Source organism: Lipotes vexillifer, unplaced genomic scaffold, assembly GCF_000442215.2.
Source record: "Lipotes vexillifer unplaced genomic scaffold, Lipotes_vexillifer_v1.1 scaffold250, whole genome shotgun sequence".
NCBI classification, from domain to species: Eukaryota; Metazoa; Chordata; class Mammalia; order Artiodactyla; family Lipotidae; genus Lipotes; species Lipotes vexillifer.
The window spans coordinates 1,704,814-1,717,489 of record NW_006785198.1 but is presented as its reverse complement, the minus strand read 5'-3'; the positions used below and the strand labels follow the sequence as shown (position 1 = coordinate 1,717,489).

The 12,676-nt window shown below is 34.2% G+C and overlaps 1 protein-coding gene across 1 annotated transcript in view; it reads left to right on the top strand.

Annotated features, from left to right (window-relative positions):
* COL24A1 (collagen type XXIV alpha 1 chain) overlaps nucleotides 1-12,676 on the top strand; it is a 382,692-nt gene that overhangs the window by 170,947 nt on the left and 199,069 nt on the right. Inside the window, exon 24 of the mRNA XM_007457245.1 lies at nucleotides 1,555-1,599. Within this exon, the coding sequence (XP_007457307.1) occupies nucleotides 1,555-1,599 (45 nt within the window). The remainder of the gene's footprint in view (nucleotides 1-1,554; nucleotides 1,600-12,676) is intronic.

Genomic DNA, 12,676 nt, shown 5'->3' with positions numbered 1-12,676 from the left:
TTTTGCGGTACGCAGGCCTCTCACTGTTGTGGCCTCTCCCGTTGCGGAGCACAGACTCCAGACGCACAGGCTCAGCGGCCATGGCTCACGGGCTCAGCCACTCCGCGGCATGTGGGATCTTCCCAGACTGGGGCACGAACCCGTGTCCCCTGCATCGGCAGGCGGACTCTCAACCACTGCATCACCAGGGAAGCCCTTCAGTAATATATTTTATGTAACCCAAGATATAAGAATATTATCATTTCAACATGTAATCAATATTAAAATTATTAATGAGATTTTTTTATACAAAGTCTTTGAAATACAGTATGTATATTATTCTTACATCACATTTCAGTTCAAACCAGTTAATTTCAAATGCTGAGTAGCTACATATCATGAGTGGCTACAGTATTGTTCAGTGAGTTTAACTACCCCACACTGCAATATAATTATTAATTTTATTGCAGTGTGAGGTAGTTAAACTCACTGAACAGTTGATGGTTTAATTTCCTATCTCTGGTATAAATAAAATGTACATTCCTGTCAGATTAACTATATGTGGTACCCTGAACTTAAGCTTCTACTTTCATTAATCTGTGCTTTTGTTCAGCCTTTGCTCATGCCAATCCTCACCACTAAAAATGGCTCTTTCTCATCACCAGTGTAAAAATCACCTATTCTTCAGGGCCCAACTCAAATACAGTTTCATAATTTATTATTTGAAACCATTAATGTTTGGATTTTTAAAAGGTTATTTATATATATATATATATATATATATACTGTATTTTACTTAACACTGCCAGCAGGCTATGGGACAGCACAACCATAATTAGACACATTGATATTTCTATGGTGAAACGTAAGGATGTTCAGTTTAATCAATCTATATCAAGACTATAAGTAGCCTCACTCAGATCAGGTAAAAGCATTACTATCAAATAAACACAAGTTAGGTCAAGTTTGCCACTAAATGTGTTGTGAAAAACTGGGTTTTCAGAGCTTTAGGGATGGCAGAACTGCAGTTAAAATTATGAACATGCATTACTTCTCCAGTGAAGCCAGCTCTAGCTGCATGCGCACACAGGGTGCCTGTGCCTAGGAACTCCTTTACTACTTACCTGTAGCATGTGTTCTGTTCTGCTTGTTCTGCTCAGCATTGTGAGATGCCTTATCTACTGAAGCAAAGAGAGTGTTCCTGCGCGCAAGGGCCTTATTTTCATTCTTCTTAGTAACTTCTACAGTGGCAGCCTACCACTCTGCCATTTATAGAGTATACCTCAGTAGATATTTCATTTTTTAAATTTTATTTGTAAAAGTGTTTTAAAAGTGATTAAAAGTCATAAATAGAAGAATGTAATTTAAGAAAACAAGTTAATAGTATTTGAATGAAAATACAGGAAAGACTACGTTCCATACAAATACTGTAACAAGAGTTTTGAATAACTGCAAGTTTCTTCGTGATTTTCTAGGTTATAACTAGATAATTACATTAAAATGAAAACAGCAATATTGAGAGTAATCTTGTTTGAAAAATAATCACTTTTACAACTTTATATTCTTTATTAACAGGGAGAAGTAGGAGACCAAGGAAACATTGGGAAGATTGGTGAAACAGTAAGCTTATTTTATGCTCTTATCTTCAACTTTTAAATCATCTTGTGAGCATTTTTAGGAATCATGTTAGCATGATCTTTGCTTATAAAATTCAGAATACAAAATACTTATCCACTACAAATTTAAATTCATTGGTGATGTGACAAATAAAACCTACTCTACAAAAGAGAAATGAGGGAAAACACAGATACTGATAGTTTTATCCAATACAAATTACATTTGTGATCTCAGGAACATTCTTGTATCTAATATTTGGTCTTTACATTTAGTTCTGATCATTTCAAACTAAATTTGACCGTAACGTTTTTCATGATTAAAACGCTACAGATTATCAAACCATAAAATATTATAATAGGTGGAAGATAGTTTTCTTTGTATTTGAAAGATTGGAGTAAACCATGAGGTAAGTCATTGGGAAACATAATTTCTTTCCTCAAACGTTTGGCTTGTTTAAATTTACATTATTGAGGAAGTAGGAGGCTTTATGTTATATTTGAATCAGGTATGTTAGGGGTAATTTTCTTTTTTTCTATGGGACAAGTCAGCTACAATATTCTCTAACAAATGAACCTACATAACATATAAAGTGGTGAATTAAATTAATGAAAGGCAAGTGACTTTATCTACAGAGTGTGCTGGGTTGTCACAAAGAAAGTCATACTGATTAATAACAATATTTATTTAATAGGTTAAATGAGCAAATATAATTTTCTATAACCTGTCTTACAACTTAAATAAAAATAAATTTTCTTAAAAATTGTTTCATGAGCTTAAGTAATTAAATATATTTTCTAGCCTGGTACTAAAACAGCAATACATTTCTGATACTCTTAATTTTTGTCACTAATTATTAATAAAAATAGGGAGATGATCCATTTAGTCTTAAAAGATCATTGCCATACCATTTAATCTTGAGTCACTAGAAGGTGAATATTTTTTTCCTTTTTTTTAACCAAAAGGGAAATTTCAATGGAGTATTTATATCAATTCAATTATTCAAGGCTTCTCATCAAATATGAATGTAATCTGTATTTCTCTGTCATTCAAATTTCTTAAAATTTAATTTAAAGAAATGAAATTCTGCCATTTCTGAGTGACAAATTGGTTAAAAATATATATAAACTAAAATTTATAGCCAAACTTAAAATAACAGTGAAGAACATCTTTTCTTAAAATAACACATATCAAACTTCTAAGTTTTATTTGCTTAATAATGTTGGACTGGTTCCACATAGTATAGGAACCCATCACCAGTGCTGTCCAAAGAGGAAATGGACTATTTTGGCAAGTAGCAGATCTCTGTTATTGGAGGGAAATTAACAATTATGGATCATTCGCTGTGTGCCAGGCATAATGCTATGTGATATTTTATATTGTGGAATTTCATTTAATTCTCAAACAATTTTAAAAGACACACTTTGTTATTCCAGTTTTTGAAATGAGGAAACTGAAGCACAGTAAGTAACCTGTTCAGAGTTACATAGCTGATCAATAGCTGAACTAAGATTTAAACCCATAGCTCCAAACTCAGAATCCAGATCTCAAAATCCAAAGCATTATACCATGCTGGGGATTTTTTTTCCAGCTTTGCTGAGGTATAATTGACAAATAAAATTTAAGATATTTAAAATGTATGTGATGATTTGATACGCATATATATATATTGATATACTGTGAAAGGACCCCCCCACTTTCATCAAGTTAATTAGCATAGCTGGGGATATTTTAATATTAGCTGAAAGCCACTTGGCCTAGATTTTATAGAGAGGTTTTAGGCATCAGATAAGTTATGAAACAAAAGGACCTTTCCAACTTTGAGGTTCCATCTTCCGCATTAAGAATGGGAGATAAAGGCTTTTTAAAAACTTCAGTGGTTATATTGAATTAATTAAGATATATAAAATGCCTGAAGAATATTTTTGACTCTTGATAATTCCCAACTTCTATTTTATCGTGTTAATTTCAGAAACTTAGAAATATAGTTCATCTAATCCAGAGTTCTGTTAAAACTCTCAAGAGATATGGGAAAATACGATTGCACTTCATGATGTCAGTCTTGTAATTTGGGGATATCTAAGGTTAGTTGTAATTGCATAGCTCGTTTTTATTTTTCCCAGACTTTTTGTATGGTCATTTAATTCCCTTTTAATAGCCTCCACCAGTTTTGTTTCTTTCTAGATTCATACAAATTAGAACCCAGTTTGTGATAGAGAGTGCTAAACACAGTGGTCCCATCTTATGTCTATATACCTCTTGCATTTATTTACTATAGGCAAAGAATTAATTTCTATAAATGTGCCCTAAATAAGTCTCTAATTTCAAAGAAATTATCCTCTATGTTCTAGCATTCTTTTAAGAATAAACCTGGAATTATCTCACCTTAATTGCCAGTCCTCTGTCTTTAATTCTCTAGGCTGAAAGTATTTGAAGAGCTGTAAAAGGGAAGAAAATATACTCTTTCAGTATTGGTCAAGAGACCAGAATTAAAATCAGTATATAGGCCTTATAAGGGAACAGACATTATAAGGGATAGACATTATAAGGGAACAGCTTCTTTTGTAGGCAAGAATATTTTAATAGAATTCCTAACACTCAGACTCTTCCATAGAGTGATTCAACACCTCATCCTTAGATTTGGATGACTTTCCGCAATCATTTGTTCAGCAGATATTTATATTTATATTCAGGCACATTCATTGAACATTTGATCCCTGCCTTCCTGAAATTTGTAGTCTGTCAGAGGTTTGACAGACATTAAATAACTAATCACATAAAATATATAATTATAAACTGTAATACATTCACTAGATGAAAATTTTAAGAGACTGACAAAGTTGCCAAATTTAGATGAGAGAAGACTGTTTTGAAATGCCGTATGAGCTGTGACCATAAAAAATGGTATGAGTTAGCTTGGGAAGAGTCGGGGGGAGAAAAACTGCTCCTGGAATATGCAATATAACATTACTTCCCACCTGTGCCCCTTGCCTTGCTTTAGACAAGTCACTTAATTTCTCTAAATATTTGTTTTCTCAACAGTAAAAGTATGAAAATAATAACTACCTCATGGAGTTTCTTATGAGGATTAAACATGATAAGGCACTTAAAGCACTTAGCACAGAGCTGGTCACATAGTGGAAACTTGATAAATGTTAACTGTAATGGCCATGGTGGTGGTTATTCTTATATGTGATGGTTCTAAATGGGAAAGCATTTAACTGTTGTGAGGAACTGAAAGAAAGCCAGTGTGGATAGACCTTGGTGAACCAAGGGAAAAGCAGTATTAGGTGGTATTAGTTAAGGAGGCAGGAGCCGAATCATTCAGGACCATGTTTATTATTTTGGACTTGGTCCTAAAGTAGATGGAGAATCATTGAAGTATTCTAAGTAAGCCAATGACATGATTTAATTTGTGTTTTTAGATCACTCTGTAGCAGTGGATTGGGAACTTTGAACATGGTTGTGAGCAGCAGAAGTAGAAGAGGGTAACCAGTTAGGATGCTATTGCAGTAGACTAAACGAGGGAGAAAAATGACGGGCCAGATGATGGCAGTGGAGATAAGTGGATGTATTTGAGATCTGTTTAAGGTGACAGTTTGGACAAAGGCTGCAATAAAAGGGAATGATTCTAGTCAGTCCCCAGCATATAATAGACCTTTGATTACTATTTATGATTATCAGGAGAATTCTGGAAGCGTAAGGAATTGGTATTTATGATGTTTAAGGATAATTCCAATTCTAAGAATCTATGACTCTTTTCTAAGAATTGTAATGTTTTCTAGTCTTCCTCTCATCTGCCAATTTGGCTTCTTTTCTCTGGCTGTCTTTCTGGAGTTGGAACAAACAGAGCTAGAATAAATATTTTAGGGGCAGTGGATCCACAGCCTTCTCCATGAGTGGGATAACTTTATGTTTTCTTTATTTTTGATGATACTCAAAACTATGCAGGCTTTTTTCAATAGAAGGAAACTTGGGTGTCTTTGGAAAATGATCAGCAGTCACTCCCAGGATCCTTTTCTAGTCTGTTATTTTAAAGCTAAAATTTGGAATTTTTTTTTCTTTAAGTGGCCTTGATTACATTAAATTCAGATGCCGTTTTTCTGCCCACTTGAAGAGCTCCTCATGATTCTCCTATACTCTGACCAGACTCTCTGTATATCTCTTAAAATATAATCCAACTATTTGATTTCACCTCATTTACTCCTTAATTTATCCATTTAGCAGATTTCATAAGTGATCTACCATGTCCTCTCTGTTATTCTGCCTGCCCCCTGGTGTGCTAGTGTATAGTAAATGACTGATGAACAGAAAGGAAGAGGAAGAGGAAAGGCCATGCATAATCCTCAAAATCAGGTAATCCAGTTCTTATTATAAAACCTTTAGAATCAGAGAACTTCTGTTGGCTGATTCTAAACTGTATTATAACCAATTCATTCAAGACCAAGTAGAGGTGGAGTCAGAGGAGGAAATTAAAAGAATTCTATTTTTTGAAGACCTATTATCTCATTTAATCTTGAAGCAACCCTTGTAAGATAAATCTTACTGCCATTCTATAAGTGAGGAAACTGAGATTTATTGAAGTTATGTGATATGTTCAAATTCACAGCTAGTAAGCAAATGTGAATTCTCTAATTCCAGTTCTAAGGTTCTTTTCTCTGCATCAGGAAATCATCAGTTTGTCCTGTTTTTAAATGGAACCTTGAAGTGCATCTTTGTGAATCAATGGTTAGAAAGATTTAAAAGATTTTGAAGGATCTGGAAGAAAATATTTTAGAAGTGCTCAACACAAAATCTCATTTGATACAGTGGTTAGTTTTGCTGCTTTCTCATAGCATTACTGTGAAATTATTATCAAACTTGATACAAGCTGATTTTATTTAACAAGTTCCATTCTTTCTTTCATTAAGAGGAGAATGGTGGCTTTATGTGGACATACCTAAGTCATAAAAAGTGACTCATATTTCCTTGAGGAAAAGTCCCAGACTTGATGGCACCATTTAGCCAAACAGAAAGAACAAAGTAAAATTCTATCAATTGCCCCTCTGTAGGGCCTCTGTAGTGCCTTTATCTTAAAAAATGTCATCTACTCCCTTCTGTTTTCAAGCTGCACATACCTGTAGCACACTGCAAAGCTGTGTATATCTCCTACCTGGCAGGGTGTGGTAATTTTTCTCAGAGAATGGAAAGCTATATGAAATGTATATCCACGATGCATTCCATCACAAGAAGGATGTATACCTGAATATGATAAAAAAATAGCTACAATTTATTGAAAATCTGTGATCTGCCAGATACTTTGCATATATTGTATCTTTTAATCCTTACAAAAGACACTGGGAAATATTCCTTTTTTATACAAAAGAAAACTTACGTTTCAGAGAAGTTAAACTTGTCTGAGGTCAGATAGTAAAGTAGCAGAGCTGGGATTGAAAAGGAGTTATGACTAACTTCTCCATATCCCCATGCTTCCTCTTAACAGTAAAGTGAAGATTTCTAATTGTCTTTTAATGAATACATATCATCCTGTTATTACTGTATGAAGCTGAAAATTATGGGGCCCCAATTACCACATGGTGGTTTGACAAGTGTCTCAAAAACATGTTTGTGTTAAATTGTTATGTTTTAGGATCATGTATTTGATATTTATCATCTTTGAAATGTTTTAATAGCATCACTTAGTCAATTAAGTGAATTAATTTCACTACACTATTAAGTCTGTGAAAGTGTAGAACGTTAAAAAAAAGTATCAGTCAGTGAAATCAAAAGGGAAGATACAGAAAGTGTGTGGACATATTAGTGGATATGAACAGAGAAGATATATAATGTTATAATTCCAGGTAAATTGAAGGGAAGTGAAGCAAACAATTCTAAAAACCCTACCATTCTCTAAAACCAGGTCCAAGGTGAACTATTACTTTAGAAATGAGATGCCAACAGTTTTAAAATCTCAAACACAAGAGATTTATCCAAGAAAATGGAGTCAGCAAATTTCTAGGAACAGTTGAGGTGCTTACAAAGGTAGAAGGATTTTTGAGTCTTTTGGACTATAAGATACACTATTTTCCTGACATTTATGACACCTTTTTGTAAAAAGCAAAATAAGTTACTAAGAAAATAGCAAATACTATATTAGATGTGGTCCTATAGAACTTTTTTCTACAGGTACGAAAATTAAAGAGTATGGGAAAAATGATGACTATGGAAAATCATTCATATCACAGAACCAAATGTGATAAGAGGTAGACCAAGAATAAATCACATGTAAGTGGTTATTAAGGAAAAAGCAACAAAACTTTTTTAAAAATTCACATGATTATATATAAAAGCTAAAAGGCAAAATTTATATCTATGGGGAAATGAGTGATACAAATGATCCTGTGCTACAAGCTAAAAACACAGAAGTTATTGAAAGCCAGGCATATAAAGGCTTATATACTTTATTTATTATTACTATTTTTTAAATGTTTATTTATTTTCTTATTAGTCATCCATTTTATACACATCACCGTATACATGTCAATACCAATCTCCCAGTTCATCACACCACCACCACCACCCCCCGCCGCTTCCCCCCTTGGTGTCCATACGTTTGTTCTCTACATCTGTGTCTCAATTTCTGCCCTGCAAACCAGTTCATCTGTACCATTTTTCTAGGTTCTGCATATATGCGTTAATATACGATATTTGTTTTTCTCTTTCTGACTTACTTCACTCTGTATGACAGTCTCTAGATCCATCCACATCTCTACAAATGACCCAATTTCATTCCTCTTTATGGCTGAATAATATTCCCTTGTATATATGTACCACATCTTCTTTATCCATTCGTCTGTCGATGGGCATTTAGGTTGCTTCCATGACCTGGCTGTTGTAAATAGTGCTGCAATGAACGTTGGGGTGCATGTGTCTTTTTGAATTATGGTTTTCTCTGGGTATATGCCTGGTAGTGGGGTTGCTGGGTCATATGGTAATTCTATTTTTAGTTCTTTAAGGAACATTCATACTGTTCTCCATAGTGGCTGTATCAACTTACATTCCCTCCAACAGTGCAAGAGGGTTCCCTTTTCTCCACACCCTCTCCAGCATTTGTTGTTTGTAGATTTTCTGATGATGCCCATTCTAACTGGTGTGAGGTGATACCTCATTGTAGTTTTCATTTCTCTAATAATTTCATGTGCTTTTCACATGAAGCTTTTCATGTGCTTCTTGGCCATCTGTATGTCTTCTTTGGAGAAATGTCTATTTAGGTCTTCTGCCCATTTTTGGATCGGGTTGTTTGATTTTTTCATATTGAGCTCCATGAGCTGTTTATATGTTTTGGAGATTAATCCTTTGTCCAGTCATTCATTTGCAAATATTTTCTCCCATTTGGTTGTCTTTTCATCTTGTTTATGGTTTCCTTTGTTGTGCCAAAGCTTTTAAGTTTCATTAAGTCCCATTTTTTTAACTTTTGTTTTTATTTCCATTACTCTAGGTGGATCAAAAAATAGCTTGCTGTGATATATGTCAAAGAGTGTTCTTCCTACATTTTCCTCTAAGAGTTTTATAGTGTCCAGTCTTTCATTTAAGTCTCTAATCCATTTTGAGTTTATTTTTGTGTATGGTGTTAGGGAGTGTTCTAATTTCATTCTTTTACATGTAGCTGTCCAGTTTTCTCAACCCGAGTTATTGAAGAGACTGTCTTTCCTCCATTGTACATCCTTGCCTCCTTTGTCATAGATTAGTTGACCATAGGTGTGTAGGTTTATCTCTAGGCTTTCTATCCTGTTCCATTGATCTGTGTTTCTTTTTTCGTGCCAGTACCATATTGTCTTGATTACTGTAGTTTTGTAGTATAGTCTGAAGTCAGGGAGTCTTATTTCTCCAGCTCCATTTTTTTCCCTCAAGACAGCTTTGGCTATTTGGGATCTTTTGTGTCTCCATACAAAATTTAAGATTTTTTTTGTTCTAGTTCTGTAAAAACTGCCATTGGTAATTTGATAGGGATTGCATTGAATCTGTAGAGTGCTTTGGGTAGTATGGTCATTTTCACAATATTGATTCTTCCAATCCAAGAACATGGTATATCTCTCCATCTGTTGGTATCATCTTTAATTTCTTTCACCAGTGTCTTATAGTTTTCTGCGTACAGGTTTTTCGTCTCCCTAGATAGGTTTATTCTTAGGTATTTTATTCTTTTTGTTGCAGTGGTAAATGGGAGTGTTTCCTTAATTTCTCTTTCAGATTTTTCATCATTAGTGTATAGGAATGCAAGAGATTTCTGTGCATTAATTTTGTATCCTGCAGCTTTACCAAATTCATTGCTTAGCTCTAGTAGTTTTCTGGTGGCGTCTTTAGGATTCTCTATGTATAGTATCATGTCATCTACAAAGAGTGACAGTTTTACTTATTCTTTTCTAATTTGTATTTCTTTTTGTTCTCTGATTGCCATGGCTAGGACTTCCAAAACTATGTTGAATAAAAGTGGCAAGAGTGGATATCCTTGTCTTGTTCCTGATCTTAGAGGAAATGCTTTCAGTTTTTCATCATTGAGTATGATGTTAGCTGTAGGTTTGTCATATATGGCCTTTATTATGTTGAGGTAGGTTCCCTCTATGTCCACTTTCTGAAGAGTTTTTATCATAAATGGGTGTTGAATTTTGTCAAAAGCTTTTTCTGCGTCTATTGAGATGATCATTGGGTGTTATTCTTCAATTTGTTAATATGGTGTATCACATTGATTGATTTGCATATATTGAAGAATCCTTGCATGCCTGGGATAAACCCCCCTTGATCATGGTGTTTGATCCTTTTAATGTGTTGTTGGATTCTGTTTGCTAGTATTTTGTTGAGAATTTTTGCATCTATATTCATCAGTGATATTGTTGTGTAATTTTCTTTTTTTGTAGTATTTTTGTCTGGTTTTGGCATCAGGGTGACGGTGGCCTCATCGAATGAGTTTGGGAGTGTTCCTTCCTCTGCAATTTTGGGAAGAGTTTGAGAAGGATGGGTGTTAGCTCTTCTCTAAACGTTTGATAGAATTCACCTGTGAAGCCATCTGGTCCTGGACTTCTGTTTGTTGGAAGATTCTTAATCACAGTTTCAATTTCATTAGTTGTGATTGGTCTGTTCATATTTTCTGTTTCTTCCTGGTTCAGTCTTGGGAGGCTATATCTTTCTAAGAATTTGTTCATATCTTCCAGGTTGTCGATTTTATTGTCATAGAGTTGACTGTAGTAGTCTCTTAGGATGCTTTGCATTTCTGCGGTGTCTGTTGTAACTTCTCTTTTTCATTTCTAATTTTATTGATTTGAGTCCTCTCCCTCTTTTTCTTGATGAGTCTCGCTAATGGTTTATCAATTTTGTTTATCTTCTCAAAGAACCAGCTTTTAGTTTTAGTGATCTTTGCTATTGTTTTCTTTGTTTCAATTTCATTTATTTCTGCTTTGACCTTTATGATATCTTTCCTTCTGCTAACTTTGGGTTTAGTTTGTTCTTCTTTCTCTAGTTCCTTTAGGTGTAAGTTTAGATTGTTTATTTGAGATTTTTCTTGTTTCTTGAGGTAGGCTTGTATAGCTATAAACTTCCCTCTTAGAACTGCTTTTGCTGCATCCCATAGGTTTTGGATCATTGTGTTTTCATTGTCATTTGTGTCTAGGTATTTTTTTATTTCCTCTTTGATTTCTTTAGTGATCTCTTGGTTATTTAGTAACGTATTGTTTAGCCTCCATGTGTTTGTCTTTTTTACATTTTTTCCCCTGTAATTGATTTCTAATCTCATAGGGTTGTGGTCAGAAGTGATGCTTGATATGATTCCAATTTTCTTAAATTTACTGAGGCTTTATTTGTGACCCAAAATGTGATCTATCCTGGAGAATGTTCTGTGCACACTTGAGAAGAAAGTGTAATCTGGATTTCCACATACTAAGTTTTAGTGAGTTTTTCTGTCATTACTTTGGACAAAGTTCTAAGGGAATGTCATTAGACCTGTATTCCCCTGTATACAGGGGGATATAGGTATTCCCCTGTATACCTATTCCTGTATTAGGTTGAGATATTTTGCATTTGCACTCTATCTTCTCTTTTTGAAACGTCTTTTTTTCATCAATTCAACAAAGCAGCCTGATGGAGAGCATCACAGCATTTTTGCTCATAAATATGTATGGAACATTTAATGCCCTTTTTTTTTTTTTTTTTTTACTATAGGAAGAATAATTAAATGAAATCTGGATTTTCTATTAATGATAAATACAGCCAGCTTTGTGTTTTATAGAAAACTTTATGTAAGAATGTAACCTTTTCATTTCTTCAGTTCCAGGTAGAAAGATAGTAGCTGCTGAGATACAGAGACTAAATGCTCAGTTTGGTTTTTTTTTTTTTTTTTCTGATTAATGGGTTTTGGAAAAACTATGTGACAAAATCTATGTTTTTCTGGTATGTTGATAATACCATTAGAAATTTTATAATCACTAAAATCAGGAAAGATCTAGATAATTCAAGCTTCTCCAAAAATGCTAGGGGGATGGGACATAGTAGATTATAAGGGGGGAAAATCAGTCTATAAAGGCCTTAAGAATATGGGTTGTAAGAATTTCTCACCCTGACTTTTAAGACCTCCAACAATGTATACCTCACCTATCTTTATAGTTGTTATTTCTCACACTTCCCAACTTACTGGGCCAAACCAGGTCATTCAACATACCTTGAGTGTAACCCACTTATTTATGCCATTGTTTCTATCACCTCTAAAGACCTTCACTTTCCCACTCCTATTGTCTGCCTAGCATCAACTTTCAAGGCGCATTTTAAATCATCTGCTCAACCTTGAGGTCTTTCCTGATCTCCTTGCCAAATTAGATTCAGTCTCTTCCTCCATTAAGCCTTTATGTACATTACTGTGGTCCTGAACTGATTTTGCTTTGTACCACAGTTACTTTTTTAATTTGAACTATCTCTACAGAAAACTGTCTCCCACAGCAATGAGCACATGCCTTAAATATTATACATTTTCAGTAAGTATAAGTTTATATGATGAACTGAGATAAATTAAGAAGTAAAAGGTGATTTTTCTAATTTACTTGCCATCTGTATCCTAAGAGGA